The 20477-nt window shown below is 42.9% G+C and overlaps 1 protein-coding gene across 1 annotated transcript in view; it reads left to right on the plus strand.

Moving 5' to 3' along the window:
• dock2 (dedicator of cytokinesis 2) overlaps positions 1-20477 on the plus strand; it is a 634661-nt gene that overhangs the window by 400491 nt on the left and 213693 nt on the right. The window contains exon 28 of the mRNA XM_078550540.1: positions 8839-8937. Within this exon, the coding sequence (XP_078406666.1) occupies positions 8839-8937 (99 nt within the window). The remainder of the gene's footprint in view (positions 1-8838; positions 8938-20477) is intronic.

Consider the following 20477-nt stretch of genomic DNA (forward strand, 5'->3'; position numbering starts at 1 on the left):
GCTAGTTGTGAGAATATGACCAATTAAGAGTAGTTGACACACATCAATATCAGATGGACTTCTAATATATCTCCATTAACGCATTGGGACCGCATGCAACATTCATTCTGAAATACTTGGTATGCAAGTATTGGAAATGACAATCTTGGTCAGAGTGAGAAAAGGGAATCACGAATTCCATGTATTGGAAAGTTGTCTATTTCACTCCTGCATTAAATCAATTTGTCAACTTGAGATTTTTCTGCAATGTAAACATAGATTGGATTTGACACTTGCCAGGGCAGAGAGACATCATGTATCATGAGTGTATTAGTTTCTGGGACATTGAAGCCCCAATTTTAACTAAACCCACTTGTCGGGAATGGAGCAGGTTTGTTTTGGCATCCATTTTACACCTCTAGCTACAAATTTATATGCATCATTGATTTCAATGAGTTTGCGACTCATCCCTCTTGGGAGTGACATTAAAATTGATACTTCCATCAATTGACACAACGGAGTTACTCTGACATTTGATGCTTTGTAATGAGCAGTGAGTCTTTGTAGTGACTTTGTGTCTTTATAATCCTGTGAAGCCCTCACATGACCTCTTCTCATCGTGGCATCTCTGAAACGAAATGTAGTAAATTTTCAGCATACTAATAGGCTCAAGAGTGAAGGTCCTCGTACCAGGAGGCTGCTCTTCTTGGGATTTTCTCTGAATTGAGTTTTTCTCTATATATAGATTTGGTGCGTTTTCACTTTCTCCCAATCTCTAGAAGGAGCTTGCTGATTCCAGCTTGACAGCTTGCATCTTGGAGCTAGTAGCACCCCAACACCACTATCAGCATGTTGTTTAATCAGAGTACCTGATTCAGGGTATCTGATTCTGCCCTCACCCAATAGTCTTCATGTGTGCACTTTCCAGCAGGGGTCTCTGAATGAACACTGGCTGATGTTTCCTCTCCCAAGCCCACATCTTGCATTGGAAAATGACACAGACCCCTATGAGAATAACCAATTCAGCACAGATCAGCAGCTACATGCAAATATGTTGCACCTCGACCACAGTGCAATATTTCAAGCTGCATAGCGGGCACATTATCAGATAAGCCAAAGGAAGAGACATTAGAATAGGGGACCAAAAAACTGGATTAATGAGGTCAGATTGAAGGAGTATTTTAAAGGAGGAGAGCGAGGTTGTGAGGCAGAAGGGTTTAGGGAGGAAATTCCAGACCTTAGGGACTAGACAGCTGAAGAGAGAGCAATAATTGACTTTGGAATCTTCTTCATATTTACAAATAGTGCAATTTATCCATTGACTCAGCAGACCAAGGCAACCGTCTCTGAAATGATTTCCATTTTCCTCCATCAGTTATAGACCCTATCCACCCACAACATGGATCAGTAATTAAGGGGACTCGCACAAAATGTTAGTGCAATTATACCTGTGAAAAAAGATAAGAGAGATTTGATGGAGCTTGAGAATTACCCTCTCCACCCACTCATTTAATAGTTCAGAGAGAATAATGAGAAAAAGGAGTCAAATTGACACGGTGGAGGAGGGTGGGAGGGGGGAGAGGATGGATCAGAGCCTGACAGAAACACCATTTAAAATTAAGAGAATCCTAGTTAATTGAATACAGACCATTATTTTACCTCTGAGCAGGACAGTCCCAGGAGACCCAACTATTGGAAGTGGAGAATATTATCAAACAGCACAAATGAGACAGTTTGGAGCTTTGACGCTCGCTTCTCTGACAAAGATGTAGAAAAGATATTCAGTCGTTTAAATGAGATAAACTCTTGGGATGCCTGTTTTGAGCTGCAGTGCATTCTATGCATGAACTATTGTAAATTCCTCACATGTAATGGAAGCTGAGTAATGGTGGAAAAATGGGATCAATTCACAACTAATCGGTGGAAGTGAACAAGCGATCAATCTATGGAACAGGCTCAGCAGACAGCAGAAAAGTATTGCTGCGAATGGAGAGTAGGTACATTTCTTTCAGTCAGAAAATAACTCTCTGAGGTACAGTAAATGAGCATTTAAGGAATGAGATGGAGTAAGTCTGCATGCTTGGGAGGAACCAGTGATTTTGGACTTGTGGATCCTAAGGCTTTCCACCAATGGATTTTCCTCACAACATGGCTGGGTCTGTTGTAGACTGATTCATAGGTAGAGTTTGCTATGGCTAGTTGACAACTTCAACATCCAACCATGTTATGATCAAGGTGGTAAAGGACCTCGGTCTATTACCATCTAGCAACATTCCTATGATCATTTCTGGCTTATTATATTCCCCATTCAGTGTCTGTCATAATGAGATATTCATTTGCTAGCTGCTTAAAGTAGCTAATCAGCATCATATTGATTGCTTTTGATGGGATTTTATTCCACATAGCAGGGTGGGCTATCAATATGGTAACAATGCAGTGTACATTCTCCAGGACGTAAATAGGAATAAAAGGATTACACATCCGAAGCAATATGTAAGGAGTTGAGCCTTTTGTCACTGGAGTCGAAAAGTTGAAAGAATCAATCTTTAGAGCCAACTGATAGTGATCTTCAACATTATCAAGTATTATGATAAGCTGAATGGTGATAGATTGTTGCTTTAACTTAGGGAGGTGGTAACGACAGTACAAATTTAAGATTATCACAAAAAGTATTAAGGGCAGGCAGGAAAATATTCCTTTATACAGAACGTGCAGTATGAAATTCTCTGCCACTGGCTGCCAGTGAAACAGAGGTCACCAACTCTTAGAAAAGCAAATTAAATAGTGGCTTGAAAAAAGGGAACTATTGAAACAACTATTGGCGAGCAAACAGGAGAGTGGAATCAGTGAGTTAATGGAGAAAAAACACATGCACAGGTTTGGTGGGCTGAAAGAACTGCTTCTGTGCTGGAATATTCTATCATTCTACAGTTCCATGACAAACGTTTCTTTCAATTTCTAATCTTGCTGGAGTTATGACAGTTTTGTACTTGTCCGAGTGCAGTCAACGTTTCAGCTAGATGCTCGACTTTTATCCACATCACCTGTGGTCTCTAAGGCTTCCCCCTTTGTCTCCTCTACTGCGGTTAGAAGCATTTCAGGCCCTGTGGCCTTCAATCACAACGTCATTTTGGCTCTAGCCAGCATTCTTGTCTCCAACACTCAGCAGTGGGCATGTTTGTTACAAAATCATCTTTAGCTATATTACTCGCGTGTAAAACAAGTGTGTGTACAGTTAGTAAAAAAAGCATAGCCAGTCTGGTCAGGACCTTCCTGGATATCAGGAGAAGGTCAGTAAGGCCTAAAGTTGTGTAATGTAAGAAACACGGCAGCCAATTTGCTCACATCAAGGTCCTCCCAACAATGAGATAATGACCACAGCATCTGTTTTAGTGATCAGTTGAGGGATAAATATTGACCAGGACACAAGGGTGAACTCTCCTGTTTTTTGAGAAATAGTGATGAGACATTTTATGTCCACTCATGAAAGTTACTGTAGCCTCAGTTTACTGCCTCAGCAGCAGAAGAGTGACACCGCTGACAGTGCAGCACCCCCTCTGTACTGTACTGAAGAATATTTGCTATGTCCCTATATTAAGCTAACTATTGTTGGTGGTCCTTTGTTTAGGCAGTATCTCTTTACAAGATCTGCTTTATGTCTTTATGTAATGGTGTTACTGATGGATGATCCAGGACTCAGCACTTAGGCCTTGTCTAAGGTAGCTCTTACTGTGCCGGCAAATGTAAATGGTTGTACATTGCAGACTTCCAAGCACCATCATCATTCTCCCGGGCCCTGGGTTTGGAGTCCAAATTCTCACATTAGCTTGTTAGGCCAGAGAAAGGAAACCACCCTGGTGACTTGTACCCACTTGCTGCTCAGATTGTGACCTGCATAGGACTTCCCTTTATGTGCTCTTGGGGTCCTTGTGGGAGGGCAAAGACCTCCCAGACCAAAGAGGTCTGCCAGCTTCCAATGGCTGCTCTCAAATTGCATGAAATATACTAACATGCCAACTGTAATGACTGAAAAGTACACCATTAATATTTAAGTGACCTTTGACTGGGTTAATCACTGCACATCAATCTTCTCCCCTTGGACATCACTTCATCACTTGCTGCCTGCTAATCTATTGTGCGTTCACCTGCTGTGGCTCATTAGTAAAATCTTGCTTTTGCTTTCTCACTGCAGACCCAAGTCATGTCCTTACTTAGCCTCAGCTTTCCTGCTGCTTCCCACTTTATTTCTCCTGCTGTGACTTCAGTATGAAGGCAGCTTCAGAAGATCGATTTATTTTCCCATTCTGCTCTCTGCCGAGGCTGACTCAGCCTCGTTGTCTCTGCTTAGAAAGTAGTGAAGTTATCGAAAGGATTCACATCAGATGTATGTAGTAATGCACATTTTCAGTCTTTATGCTGGATGGCCTTCATGTAAATCACAGAACCAACACTGACAGGACTTCTATGAGAAGGTATAGGAAGGATAAGAATATCTTTTATTCTCCATAATTTAATTTCTATTTAATGATGATGATGTAGTTGGGGTAGTTTAATGAATTAATGCTGTTATGACCTACCCCCAGGTGAGGTTCCCCAAAGTTGTTGGTCCAGGCGAGACCCCTCAATTTGTCACTATCTGGCTGGGACACCCCCAAATTGTTATGCCCCAGGTGGGGAGGAATGAACTGGCTCCCTGTCTTTTTTCAACTCCAATCCACTCCAGCCCACCCTCCCCCCTAACCCCCACCCCACCCCACCCACTACCCCTACCCCCGACCCCACCCCACGCACTCCCCCCCCACCCCAACAAACAAGATTTAATCTAAAAAGGATCCCTTTCGCAGATACCTTTCTCCCAAACCCAATTGACTGGTTTTGAAGGAGCCAATTTGATCAGACTTTCTTGAGTTAAAAGTAAGAGTAAGTTTATTAACTACGAAAAGCGAGAAAGGATAAAGCACATGCATATACGGTCATACAGGTTAAAAGTAAGAATTTAGCTTGAAGTAAGTGAATATACATATATATTATATATTATATATATATATATATAAAAAACGGAATGCCTGCAAAATGGTGATTTGCAGGGGTACTGTGTGTGGCTGTTACTTATGAGTCAAACTTCCAGCACTTGCTCTTTCTTAGAACACCCACCAACAGACAGACACCGGGGCAGCTTTTCAGCTCACTTTTAACCCCTTCTTTGTATATTCCAAGTGGGAAGCAAATTTCTTGATGAGATGATACTCATTTCCCATTGTGTCCCATTGTCTCTGGCGGAGGGAGCAATTAGTTTCTGGATGTCTTTAGAAGTACCTTGTCTGGTGACAGAGTGGGGTTCCATTACCTCTGAGGGAGTCACCTGCAGCATTCCAGCCAGTGGCTTATGTGCTTTTTTAAAAAAACTCAGGTCTTAATTTTTAAAGGCCAATATTTCCAGTTGTAATTCGGTATTTTTCCTTCCTTGTCATGGCAATGCTATTGGCTATCACTGCGTACTATCTACAGCAACGCATTGCAGCCTTCTTCAGCCGCACTTGTTTTCCACCCCTAGTAGGACAAAGGCAGCAGATTCATGGGAACACCATCGCCTCCAAGTCATACATCATCCGAATTTAAAGCTTAATAACCAATCCTTCATCACTGAGTTAAAATCCTGAAATGTCCTACCTAATGCATTGTAGGAGCACCCTCACCACACAGATTACATGAAGGCTCATCAACAATTTCACAAGGGCATTTAGAGATGGCCAATAGATGCCAGCATTGCCAGTAATGCTAACATCCCAAGAATGAATATTTTTTAAAAATCAATTGGTTTGCAAATTTCTGCATCCTCCACTAGTGTTAAACTTTTGTCTCCAGAAGATGCTGATGTTCGCTGGCTGTGGTACCTAATAGGGGTCAAGCTGTTGGTTGGTAGTTCTTACATTCAATCTGAGCAGAATGCCAGCAGTCTATTGAGCAGCACAAGCAACGCAGCCAAGCACAATCTTCTGCTTATGTGATGTTTGTCCAGACCACTGCCATTTTCCAGCAGAGGTTCCTGCTCAGCAGACCAGAAGCAGGAGCAAGGATTAACCTGCGATCTGGGATATCAAGATCAAAAATAATATAATGCAATTATAATTCACTTGACAAAGGGAAATCCAGGGCTGAAGGTTGGACCTTCTTCATCATAAGAACTTCTGTAATTCATTATAGCATGGGGCACAAAAACAGAAATAACACATCAGCGATAAACTGGTCCCGCATCTTCCCTGATAACTTGGAAATGCCCATACAAGGTAGCAGTCCATTGCTGGACTGAGTGAACCTTCTGAGAGGTCAAGGTTGTCCCAATGGTCAGAACTAAAATGAATTGGTAAGCTAAAACAGGTTGGAGCTAGGGCGCAATGCTGGGGCAGCGGCGATGAGGCTTGGCTCTGCACTTAACCCTGAGATCTTGATGCAGGTACCAGGTGTCCTGAAATGTAGGATGTTCCATTCTGTAGCACTGACACCTTATGAGAGCAAAAATCCTCAGAAGCAACCGTGTATTTAAGAAGGAACTGGTGAAATGTCGATTAGTAAGTTCACTAGGACTGGGTCCTTTGTACCATAGGACAGATGTAGAACTGTGAAGAGTACAACGGGTGCAATAATGACAGCTGCTAGTTAAGGGACTGGCCATATTCATCAGCTCAGTTCTCTCTTGGCTTTGAAGCTTTATTGAAAGATGTTTCACACCTCCCACTCTCCCAAGGCACCTCTGAGTAAACATAGTCACCAATTTAGAATACCCACCTGCTTTGAATAATAGAAATGAATTGTAATGAAAAAAACTGCTTGGCATTCCCGGTGCCATCTTTAATCTTTATTTCAATGCCTCAAATTTCTGTTCTATTGTCCCGACTTCCCTTCAGAATGCAATCTCTTCCATGTCTCACAGCCTGGCATCGACTGCTGTAAACTGTCTTGTACCTTGTACTGCACGACATTGACCTCGAGAGGTTCCTCTCAGCTTCTAACTGGATGTGACAGCATGGTTTCTCAATCACCCCCTGGGATTCACTTGGTAATTGTGGGACTGGGACATTGCACGACACATCGTGATGTTAGCTGCAACTTTCAACTTAATAAAACTAAAGATGCTCATGGTTGACGCACAGTGCTCTCCAACTATGTAACATTTGGATGTGAATTTCAGACACGATGAGAATATTTCAGCACCAGTTGCTTAAAGCTTGATGAGTTTTATGCAGTGTTCCCAGAATATTTATAAATTTAGAAGTGTGACTTACATGGGTGCTGATTGTCTTTCACGTTAATTGCTATTCATGTTAAGGATTAATTTTCAGCTTCCCAGATGGATTTGGTGGGCAAGTGCCCTATTCGGTGTGGCACGTAACTGCACTAGTGCACTTGTCTGCATTGATTCAGCTGATCTCAGCTTGGACATTGGGCGGGGTGCCCCCAGTTGGCCTCAGTACCCTTGGGTTGGAGATGGTGCAGGTGGTGGTGAAAGGGACAAAGCTAGTTTTTCAACTTGCCCCAGCTGTAAACTGACATTGTGAAATTAGGTGCGCATCATAGAAACAGCCTGTTTTTTTATTTCCTTGAGATAAATTTCCAGACAATTTGTTGCAGTAATGCTAGATGAAGGCTCAGTATGGTCAGGAGAGCTCCGCGGCCCTTCTTCAAATAGTGCCTTGGGATCTCTTATGTCCATCTGAGAGGGCAGGCAGGGTCTCAGTCTAACATCTGAACTGAAAGATGGCACCTCGGGCAGTGTACCAACTCCATCAGTACTGAATTGGAGTATCAAACAGCCTAGATTATGTGCTCTAGTCTATAGATTGGAATAGAACGGTCTGATTCCAGAGCGAAATGAGTTTGCTGGTCTCATCCCAGTTAATAGGCATGGCTCCACGGCACCACATGGCATCTAATGTGCCACTTTGGAGGGGACAATGCTAAACTGCTGCAATAGCTGAAACGATTGGGACTGCAATTTCTTTGTGAACAACAACCTCAACCTCAAGGTACCTGGTGGCAGCTCGATTTCCTCAATGCCAAATGGGTGTTCAGATCTGGGGAATAGATTAGGTCAACTCTGGCCTTGTACTGCTGACCATTTTGAATGTCCTTTACAAAGGGCCTTCGAATGGCCCCTCCCACTGCTCTGCTGCTCTGGTGCAGTTGCTGTGAGGCGGACTGGGGAGAGTAAATTATGCAGTGGACAAATCCCCACCTCCTTTATGCATGTGGCAGAGTGGGCAATGGACAGAGAAAACACAGACTGCTTATTTCCCCTTCCTATTTTCCTTAATCCCATGCCCCCGACCTGTCCAAAAACAGCTGGTAAAAATCGAAGGAAATTTTCTCTAGGAATTGAAAAACATTATCTGGGATCCTGATCTTGGTCATTACCCCGTGCCCCTCTTTTTTCATAGCCATGTTTCTAAAGTAATTTTAAACTCAACTCAAAAAGGTCTGCATCTCAATTCTGTTTTTTTCAAAGGGAGAAGTTCAAGGACTAGGAGGCACAGGTTGGGTTGGGGATGGGATGTGAATGGACCATAACCTTAAAGCAGATCACTGACCAGTTATTGAACCCATCTGAATGTGGGGAGGGGAGAGGGTGTAGAGCATTATCTGACCGTTCATTTTCTCACTTGGAGTTGTGTAATCCTGCATTGAAGACAGATTTTAAAAAGTACCATGGAATCAGCACTGGCTGTGATCATGGTTGTTACCTCAAAGGATTTGGCTTCTGGAGCTGCTGGTGCATTTGTCAAAATGAAAAGAGATAGAAAGAGAACTTACATTTATATAGCATCCTTTATGGTTAATTCTCTTGGTGTTTCTCCATTGCAGAGTAACTTTGTGGCATGCATGACTGCAATACTCAAGCAGATGGATAATATGCATTACTCCCATTATCTGGAATCCTTCCGCACAAACCAAGACTTGGTGGTGAGTAAGACTTTTCTATTACTGAAATCAGCACTTGAACTATCATGTGCCCTTTGTGCATAAATTCCTTGCTGCTCAAATAATTTTTTCTTTAAATTAAGGAAATTCATCTCAGCTTTAAAGTATTATTTTTAAAACAGTGGTTTATTTAGGGGGAATAGAGGAAAGGGGATCTTTATTAGATTTCTCATTTTCACTCACGTTACTCTGAGGTGAAAACAGAAAAAGTACCATGGAGTCAGTGTTAGCTCCATACTGAACACTGGCACCATAACAAAGGATGTGGCTTTTCAAGGTCCTCTGTTATCAGGAGCTGCCAGTATTTGTTGCCTAATTTTAAAAAAAAAGTCATTGTGTGGCAGGGTTGCTGCTAAGGAGCCATTGAGTTTAGTACAGGTTTTTTGATGAAGTGTGCATTCTGCGTGGTCTTTGATCCAGCTGTGTGCAACATCCGTGCAACCTTAATGCAAGCAAGGGCTCACAAGATGAATCCTTTGAAAACCCAGGCATGTTAGCCAATGTTGGACTTCACACAGAGAGAATTTGTTAGTATAAGTAGTTGCCAACATTAAAGGCTGGGATCAGACATGCCAGGCTGCATTTTCATCCTGAAGGTGGGTAGCGGAGGTTTGGAAATTTCCTGGCCCAGCCTGCCCACCTCGGGAGAAAGTGCCTGCAAAGGTGGGATTTTCATTTTGGGGGTTGCGGGGGGGTAGGTGAGGTGGCAGGTGATAACTGGAACAGGGACCCTGGAAAGAACTCGGAGGCAGCCACAGGGGCTGCCGGGTCTGAGGTGGCCTGTTTAAAAGGTCCGCCTTGGTGCCCTAGGACTTTATCCAAATTGTAATAGTAACAGTAATATTTTAAAAAGCGCTGTAATTCTCATCCCTCACGTCCCTGATTCCCCTCACATTCCCCTTACCACATCCAGGCCAACTCATGCCTCATAATGCTACCCATCCACCCTCATGGCCTCTCATACTTACCATGCCAAGCTATGGGACTGCATGCCCATTTACCCAGTATGCACTCTACAGAATCAATGAACCTAATTGTAACAATAGCATGTGTGGAAAAGCTTTATAAAATTAGTAATTCATTCATAACTTTCTACTTTCTTTAAAAAAATCGTTTCAACTGCAGCCATATAAAAGTGTAATCTAGACTTTTAAAGTATAAATAGCAGAAACTACAAGCACTTGATATTCTTTATCTTGTGTAAATAAACATTGTTCAATTGGCTGAATAAATTACAGAGGAGGAGCAGTATTTTCCCTTAGGCACAGCCAAGCCTCATTATAAGCCTCATATTAAGCTAGGCATCCATTGGTCTGTTGAAACAGCTATGCTTATGGAAAAACAATGCTTGATTGACTACTCTTTCTCTTGGATCTGTTCTGTCATTTGCACAATGTTTATTTACACAAGATAAGGATGTGTCAAGTGATTGTAGTTTCTGCTATTGAAACTTTAAAGGTCTGGATGATTGATACTATTATAGGGCTGTAATTAAATAAGGTTTTTTTAAAGAAAGTTGAAAGTTATGAATGAATGATTAGTTTTTTAAAGTTTCTCGAAACATGCCATTATTACTATAGGGTTTACTGATTCTGTACAAAGTGTATACTGAGTGAATAGGCCTAGAAGTGCCATAGGTTGGCATGGAGGATATGAGGGGCCAGGGTTGGGGTGGTGGGGGGTGGTGGAAGGCCATAGTTCACAAGGGTCATGGGTACGATCTTTTGAACTTACATTTCAAAAAGTCCCCTCATCCAGCCTATGGTTCACAGCACCTTGAAAAGCTGGCCCAACTCCATGAAAATTGCGGGGGACTATCGTCTATCCTGCCGTCATAAAGATCTGCAGAGTCTCCCCAGCTCCCTGAAAATCCAGCACATCAAGCCTGCTCTAACCTTTTCATGATGCACAAGCTTAGATGATGCAGACCTCAGTCCCTGTCAACCCATAAATTCATGAAAGTGGCAAAGTTGATAGATTAAGTCAGTGGACAAAGTTGCAGCAGAATGGAGTTGAATGTGGGGAACTGGGACCAGTGAGGCCAACCATCTTGGAACTAAGAAAGATATATCAGAGTATTTTCTAAATGGTGATAAGCTTGAAACTGTGGAGGAGCAAAGCGATTTAGAGGTTCAGGTAGAGAAATCACTAAAATGTTAGTGGACGGATACAAAAGGTAACTAAAGAAAACAATGTTAGCTTTTATCTTAAGAGGCTGGAATACAACAACAACTTGTATTTATGTAGCACCTTTAATGTAGTAAAACATCCCAATGTACTTCGCAGCACCATTCTGAAACAAAATTTGACATTGAGTTACATAGGGAACTTTTAGGGAACAAGGAACCAAAAACTTTCAAAGAGGTAGGATTTAGGGAGCATCTTAAACAAGGAAAGAGAGGTGGAAAAGTTCAGGGAGGGAATTCTAGAGCTAAGGACAGCTGAATGGTTGTATAGGCAATCCAGAAAATTTGACAACTCTATCTGAAATGGGAATAATTCCAATACGTACATTTGTTTTCACAGCAACTTCATAATGTTTTTAATCATGAAAGCCTCACATCAAAACTTTCTTCCTCTGATAGGTGTGAAACCATTTGGACTGTCCCAAGTCAGTACCTTTTAGGAGTGGGTCAGAGAAAGGGTGTGGTCCTGCAATGTTTATAAACAGTACAACTGGGTAGAATGTATGCTGCAGTTAGATAAAGCTCTGTTTAGACCCCCATCTGCAGGATTCCATTTAGTTCCGGACACCCCACCTCAGGAAGGATACTTTGGCCCTGGAGAAGGTACATTGTGGATTCATCAGAAATTAGTTGGGCTAAAAGAGTTATGAGAAAAGATGTGGTATAATTGAGATGTTTATAAGATGATTAAAGGATTTGATAGTTTCTCTCTACCTAACCTATTTCCTCTGATCCCCTCTGCACCCCCTTGCTCTGGACTCCTATGGGAGCCGAGAGCAAGGGAACATAACATTAAAATTTGAGCTAAGCATTTCAGACATGACATTTGGAAGCATTTCACATACGTAAAGGATAGTGGAGACCTGGGAGTGTCTCCCTCAAAAAGCTTAATTGAAGATTTCAAAGCTGAGATTGGTAGATTTTATTTAGCCAAGTGTAAAGATTATGGATCCAAACAGGTAGATTTATACTTAAGAAACAAATCAGCAATGACCTTTTTTGAATGGTGGAACAGGCTCAAGGGTCGAATAGCCTTATTCCTATGTTCCCGTGGAGGTCTCCTCCCTCAGGTAGATGCAAGGCTCCTATGTGAAGCACTCAGTTTTTTTAGGGGTGAGCAGGGGGAAGGCTGGGCCTACAGTATAGTAAGTGGCACCAATAGCTTAGAAATGATGGTATTGTGACTGGTGTGGGAAGTGGAGATAAAGGGGACCAAATTCACATTGATGGAGTTTGGACCTGTGGAAGATAAATGGTTCTGCTGGAATTAGTGTTCCCAACTCTGGTTGAACATTTTCGAGAAGATTTCACTAGATAACCTCCTGCTTCCAGCTACGCCACACCCACATTCCCTCCATTGTTTGGCACACATCCATCACCCTGGTGCACCACTTTCCTATGTCAATTGGAAAGCAAACTGACCCAATTCCTTACCCAATTAGATGAACAACCTCTTTTCTTATTTCCAATATTTTTAGCCCCCCAATGATTTTTCTCCCAGGTTATTTATATTGGTGCCTGGGAGATAATTTCTTAATTCCTGGAGTCTCTGGATAGGTTGCCAACTCTACCTAACACTGGGGACCTGAAATGGGCATAGTTCCATTCTCAGTGCCAAACACCCCTCCACCCATGAGCCTGTACGTGTATTTGTTTCCTCAGCAACTTCATGATGTTTTAATCATGAATTTCTGGATTACAAGACAAAGAGAACAACAGATGGTTACTGGAGTGGATAAAAATAAGAAAATGCATGTTGGAACAGGGATTTTGAAAATGTGTACAGAATTAATAGGCACTGTTTTCCTTGTAGCTTGTAACTGCAGTCAACCTCCTATCCAAAAAACTAGCTAGTCACAGTTTTGTTCAGCATCCAAGATCTCGGGGTGGTTAGGACATGGGCCTGAAAATACAGCATTTATGTATCTCTAGGTGGTCTGATATCCAACTGGAGGATTTGATTAGAAAGCAGTAACTTTAACCGTGTTACATTGGTACGGTTTAAATGCACAGTATTGTTTGCCATGTTGGGCATCCTTGCTCTCAAATAGATACTCATGTGCAACCGGTTAGGTAAGATTAACAAGGATAGCTGTGAGACTACAATGGGAGAGTCACAAGGCTTTACAGGGTAGAAATTCCTCACAGGCGATGGTACAAAACAGGCAGTATCGGATCTGCCGCCCGTTATGCCCAACACCTGATGTTCTGTGGCATTGCACTCAGTGTTTGTAAATCAAAATGAAGGCAACTTGCCTTACTGTGTAGGCAATGTGGAAGAGCGGCTCAGAGTGGAAGAAGGAGAGAAGCATACCGGCAATGTCTGGCGCAGTGTATTTGGACGTCACGGTTGACACAAGAGAGTGAACTGATTCAAGTAATTTTCTATGCAGGAGAAACAGGTTCTAACACAGTTTTCTAAGAGATAGTGCAGGTGAAATTTTCACAAAAATGGAAATTGCTAGATGCAAAGTGTAATTGGACAAAGCTGGCAAGCGATTATACAGGTCAGAGAAGGACTAGGAGATGTCATCTGATACCAGTCAGCGAGAACAATGGGAGCTGAAAGTGCGGAGAGAGAGAGAGAGAACGGGAATTCACTTCAAGAGTTGCCAAGAACAGCGGGGCTGGCCTCTAACCAGTTTCTGCATTCTAAAACAAAAATCAAGATGTGACATCACAAGGGAGCAGGTAGGTGATTGGCTGGCGGGTATTCATTGGCTTTGCTTGATTGACTTTCAAATTGGTCAATTATTTGTAAGGTTTTATTAGCATCAGCATGGTTTATAAGTAGTAGTGAGCTTATCCTGAGTAGTAGGAATTGTTAATTATAAAGTAAATTAAGAAAAATAATTAAATTAATTAACACATAATAAAAGAGCGTGAGAGGAGCCGGGAGTTCAAAAGGAGCTAGTTGTAATACTGGTGGTGGGTCTCAGTGGACTGACCAGATTTGGAGAAAATCAAGTGTGAAATCATAGGGAGCTAGAGAGGAGCCAAGGAGATAAAAGAACACAAGAGGAAGAGAGCAGCGGGGTTTCATAAAGAGGTGCGAGAGGGAGAGGAGGAGACAATTAGTGAGTGACAGGTGAGTAAACGCTTTATATAAAGTTTAAGGTACGTCAGTGTAGCTCAGCCATGTGAAATGTGCATCTTGCGGGATGTGGGAAGTAGTGCAGGCACAAAGTGCCCTCAATGACTACATCTGCAGGAAGTGTCACCAACTGCAGAAACTTGAGCAGTGGCTGGAGTCACTGTGGTACATCCTTAAGGCTGAGGATTACATGGGTAGCATGTTTAGAGAGGTGGCCACACCGCAGCTAAGAAGTACACAGGCGGAGAGGGAATGGATGACCACTGGAGTATCTAAGAGAAACAGGCAGGTAGTGCAGGAATTCCCTGAGGCTATCATGCTCTCTAACTGCTTTTCCATTTTGGGTACTAGCGAGTGAGATGGTTCCTCGGAGGGCTGTAGCAAGAGCCAAGGTCGTGGCACCACAGGCTCAGCTGCACAGGAGGGGAGGAGGAAGAGTGGAAGTGCTATAGAGGTATGGGATTCCATAGTTAGGGGAGTAGACAGGCATTTCTGCGGTCGTAGATGTGACTCCAGGATGGTATGTTGCCTCCCTGGTGCCAGGGTCAAGGATGTCACAGAGCGGCTGCAGGACATTCTTTTGGGGGAGGGTGAGCAGCCAGAGGTCGTGGTCCACACTGGGACCAATGACATAGGTAGGAAAAGGCACGAGTCCTGAAAGCAGATTTTAGGGAGTTAGGAAGGAAATTAAAAAGCAGGACCTCAAGACCAGTAATCTCAGGATTACTCCCGGTGTCACATGCTAGTGAGGATAAGAATAGGAAGGTTGAGCAGTTCAATACGTGGCTGGAGAAATGGACTAAGAGGGTGGGTTTTAGATTTCTGAGGCGTTGGGACCGGTTCTGGAGCAGGTGGGAGCTGTACAAGAAGGATGGGTTACACCTTAACAGGACTGTTGTCACAGGGAGGTTTGCTAGTACTGTTGGGGAGGGTTTAAACTGGATTGGTAGGGAGACGGGAACCTGAGGGGAAATTCAGAGAGCAGAGGAAAAAAACTGGTAGTGGGAAGTAGAGAAATATCAACTGATAACAAGGATATATCAGAGAGTAGTATCAAGGTAGGTAAAATACTTGGAGCGTTTGATAGAATTAGAGTAGGCAATAGTATTAGATGGGGTCAGAATAAAGAAGAAAGTAAAAAGCCTAAATCAGGGCTAATGTGCATCTATGTGAATGCATGGAGTGTAGTTAATAAGATTGGTGCACGACAGGCACAGGTTGACAAATGAAACTATGGTATTATTGCTATAACAAAGCAAGGTGTTTAGGAGAGACAGGAAAAGAGGAAAAGGGTCAGCGGGGGGCGGGGTGGGGGGCGGGGGGGTGGGTGGCGGCGGTTAGGCGGCGTGAGGTGTGGTGATGGTGGCAGTATTAATTAAAGTTGCTATTACAGTACTGGAGAGAGAGGATGTTCCAGAGAGGTCAAGGACGGAATCTCTCTGGCTAGAGGTAAGGAATGAATAAGGTGCAGTAACGTTGATTGGTGTGGTATATAGACCACCAATCAGTGGAAGGATTGTGGAGAAACACATTTGAAAAGAAATTACGGAGAGGTGCAATAATTATGGAGTAATCATAGTGGGGAACTTCAATTATCCAAGTATAGATTGGGATAGGAATAGTGCAAAGGGACAAGAGGGGTGAGAATTCCTGAATTCTCTTCTACCGCAGTATGTTTCCTGTAAAGGAGAGGGCAGGCACTGCTGGACCTGGTTCGGGGGAATGAGTTGGCTTAAGTGGATCAAATATCAGTGGGAGAGCATTTAGGGGACAGTGACCATTGTATCATAAGGTTTAGGTTGGCCATGAAAAAGGACAAGGAACAATCCAGAGCAGGGATAATTAATTGGGGGAAAGCCAACTTCAATGGGATGAGCATGCAGCTGAGTCGAGTGAGTTGGAATCAAACCTTGGCAGAAAAGACGGTGGCTGAACAATGGGCCACCTTAAAAGAAGAAGTATTGCAGACAATGTCAAGGTATATTCCCTTGAAGAAGAAAGTTAGGACCAATAAATGCAGAGTACTCTGGATGACAAGAGAGATAGAGGTAAAGGTGAAAAGGAAGAAGTACACGTATGACAGATGTCAGGTAGAAAATGCGATGGAGAATCAGGCTGAACATAGAAGGACCAGAGGGCAAGTGAAGAAACTAATAAGGAAAACAAGGAGAGAGCATGAAAAGAGGCTGGCAGCTCTCCCACAAAAAACTGAACTCATACTGAGAAACAGCAGTGAAGGGAGAGCATGAGTATGAGAGACAGTGAGAGAAATATGGAAAAGTCGAAATGGAAGTAAAAGAGTATTGAGAAAGCATGAAAGGGAGATAGCAGGATAGAGACACACAGAATCATGAAAAAGAGATAGAGAGGGACAGACATAATGGGAGGAATTTAATAGAGCCTGCAAGAAGAGGAAATGTTGCACGTGAGGTGACAATTGGGCAGGAGCCAAAATTTTGGTTTTCTGATGGCTGGTTGAGATGCAGAGATTCAGTCAGCAGTGTGTTTGTGGTTTGTCGTGCCTCCGTCCTCTAGCAAGTTCATACCTGTAATATATTTCCATGCCCTGAATACTCATTTTATTGAAACTTTTTAAAATTACTTACTATCTTCAAGATTAAGTGTGTGAGAATCTCGTGGCACTGGTTCATGTTCATTTAAAGGTGACATGCACAAGCCGGCTTTGTGCAGTTGTATCTGAGGCCAGCGGTTTTCCTTCTTGAACTCTGCGGCACAAGAAAGGGGAGCAGGAGGATGGCAGCTTACATGGAGGCTCATGACCAGAAAGGGCAAGCCAGGAGTGAGGTGATGGTGGGTGTGGGTGTTAAAACGTTGGGGTTTGGGTGCATGGAGGAGTGGAAGAGGTATCCAAGGGAGGACAGAAGATTGGGTCAAGGGCATGGAGAAGTGAAGTGGGAAGGACCTGGCATTCTGGATGTTGTGGTGGGGTCAGTCAGTCAAGGTAAGAAAATGAGGAGCCTGAAGGGTATGGTCAGTATTGCCCACATTTGGGTCCATCTTAGGGTGTTGGTTGGGAGAGTCCTTACAGGAATTTGAGTTCACCTACAACATTTCAATTATCCCTGCTGAGAATGCTCTCGGACAATGCCCTTTGCAATGCAGGGAGGGCCAGCTGAGCCTGCAAGTTCAGCCATGTACCACAAAGTGAAGAATACAACACAGGACACTAACATTAACCTTCAATAAAGAGCAAACAAAAAAACACAACATTGTTTCTTTTGCAATAAAGGAAATGCCCCTGACTCCCTTGTAACCATCAATGCGTACCAACCGTGAGGCATACCAGTACATTTAGCACTCTGACTAAGCTAGTCTTAACAAACAATGATGGTGCACACATGAATAAAGTGAAACCAATCTAATGTGAAATATTTACCAAGTGAAATTTAAATTTGAAAAACACAGGTGTCACCTTTGTGTTCTCAAGTGTTATGTTAATGGCAATGGAGCTGGGCAGGAAACCTCTGATTATGAAGCAGAGCCTCCTTGTTTGACCAAGAGGCTAAGCCCATCCATACCTCCTGCATTGTTGACTGATGAGGGATTTCACCAGTGAAAAGCTTCCCCTGCCGTTGAATCGCCCGTGTCTCCCATACACGCCAGCAGCACTTTAAATTTTAACTATAGTCGCATGCCAAATGGGAAAAAGCAAAGCAACGGAAGTGATGCACACTTCTGGTTCTGCCATCAGGAATGGTGTGCTGCTGACAAAATCCTGCCCAATGGGAAAGAGAGAAAGAGCCACACAGAAGGAGAGCCAGAAAAAAGATACTGACAAAAAAGATGCAAAGATGAAACAAAATAGAAAATAAATGAAATAATTAATTACTAACATTTTTCAGAAGGAAAAGGAAAAACAAAAAGCTATTTGAATGATCTGAAGTTTCCCTGAATGTAAAGGGAAATATTTCTGAGAGTTTCCGATCCACATCTTTGCAGCTTTCATATGATGAATGTCCTCTTGGGTAACGTCCAATGCTACTTTTGGAACTGCACTTCACCTTCAGGAGAGCGGAGAAGAGAGCTGAACCCCAACAAATTCCCTCTCTTGACATTTCTCCCCCCCCCCCCCCCTCAATTGCTGTACTTTTCAATCAGATTTAAACTCCTGGAGCTTCCCAAATTGCATTGACCACCTCACTCAAATGATACAATACAGAACCATCACTTGTGCCAGGAATGTTCAGAAGGTCACTGCCATTAGCTAGGAGACAAGTTCCTACGAACAGAGATACTGAGAAATCTTAAGCTGATGATGAGATAAATGGTTGAAATTGCAGGATTTTTTTTAAAAGACACTGTTCAATATTTCTTGCAAAAGATTTATTGAGTTCATATCCAAGCTGCCAGGAATATAGATTTCTTCCCTCTAGAAAATCAGAACTAACAATATAGAAAGCCTTAAAAAAACTTATGCCAAAATAATCTCTACAACAAGCTCTGTAAACGTCATTCAACTGGTCTATATTTGCAGCAAATGATGCAATCTTAGTTTACTTGGACCTGGAATGTTACTTAACATGAGCTGGCTTCATCTATTGGCAATCTATAATAACATTTCTATTTATGTATAGCACCTCGTCAAAAGGTCTGAAAGCGATTCGCTTAATGACTTACTTCTTGAAGAGTGCAGGATGTAAGCAAATAGGTCAGCCATTCTGCATCTACACATAATCAATCTGTTTTCAGGGGCTTTTGGCTGAATGGGGAATTTTGGCCAGGGCACTGGGAAAAGCCCCCACTTCAGGAATCAACATAGCATCTCAGTTGAAAGGCAGAGCCTCTGACATTGCAGCCCTTTGTCAGTAATGGCCTAAAAGTGTCATAGGAATTGTGAGATGTAAAAATAATAAGTTTCACCTAGGTGACCTTCTCCCATCCTGGTTGTCATATGAAACAGTGATAATGGAGTTGTTGACTAATTATGGGAATCAGTTTCCATCAATTAGTTTACCACAGACCTGGACGTGAGAAAAAGGAAAGCTGTCAATTTTAACAACTATAGGTCAAAAGTCACCTGTTCTTTCCAACCGTATGACATATGTCATGTCACGTATGAGAGAAATCTGTCCAATTTGGATTTGAATGACTTAATCCACCATCTACCTGGGCATCATGTTTAAAGACTGATCACTCACTCACTGAAATATTGAGCCAAATTTTTAACCTCACTGCAACTAGGAACAGAGGTAAGCTGGGGTGCTAAAAATAGTACCACTGGCTAGCATGTCAGTTCTGTTGCTCCATCCTGATCCCGTGTGAGGGGGATGGGGGCGGGTGGGCGGGCGAGTGGGTGGAGGGTTGCATGCAGGATGCAGCAGAACTACCAGCCTGCACCTGGCAGGTAGTTGCTTAAAATAATTAACGGCCACTTAAGGAGGCCGACAGGGATTTTCCAGCCAGTTTACAGGTTCCCGCAGGAAACAGGGGCCACTTTAGATGCCTGGAGACAGCCTCCTGGCAGCTAACTGGGTGGAGGGTGGCGGGGGCAGTGCTCCTCGTTGACTTACAGCCACTCTTGGCTTGCCTAGGTTAAGCATTAGCTGCAAGTTCCCATCCATTGTTGTGGCCTGGTTGCAAAGGGCATTTTTTTATTTTAAATGTATAAAAGTTGGAGAGAGGGTGCTTCCATTTTGAAGCGCCCTCTCTTTTATTTACCTGCTAAAGCTGCTTTCAAGCTGGAAAGGCTCTGATTGGACCTCCAGCTTTGAGAGCCCACTCACCATCCTTAATTGGATATTGAGCCAGCCTTCTGGTCATTGGCTGTTCTGGGGAAATTCACAAAGAGTGACTGATTCCAACACATTGCAAGGTTCTGACACCTCTACTTGAGCCTGATGGCAGGCTTCAGGGGCCCACAGGGAAAATCCTGCCCATTGTTTCTGCAAATTAGTTTTGAATTTACCCTTCCTTCAAATGCAGTTTGTGTCCTCTGGTTGTACTATTCTGAACAAGATGAAATAGCTTGTCATGCTCCTCATTATCTCATCCTTTTAGAATCCTACAAACAACAATCATGTCACCTCTCACCTCTCTTTTCCATTGAGAACATGTCCAATTTACATAATCACTCTTCACAATCCAATCCCTCCATCATTCTGATTATTTTCCTCAGTGGCTGCAATGTCTATTGTGTACTGAGGCAGCCAGAACTGTGCACAGTATGCTAATTGTGTCACACCAATGATTCATAAAGTGGAAGAATTACCTCACTATCTCTG

The sequence above is a fragment of the Cetorhinus maximus genome, chromosome 10, assembly GCF_964194155.1.
Source record: "Cetorhinus maximus chromosome 10, sCetMax3.hap1.1, whole genome shotgun sequence".
NCBI classification, from domain to species: Eukaryota; Metazoa; Chordata; class Chondrichthyes; order Lamniformes; family Cetorhinidae; genus Cetorhinus; species Cetorhinus maximus.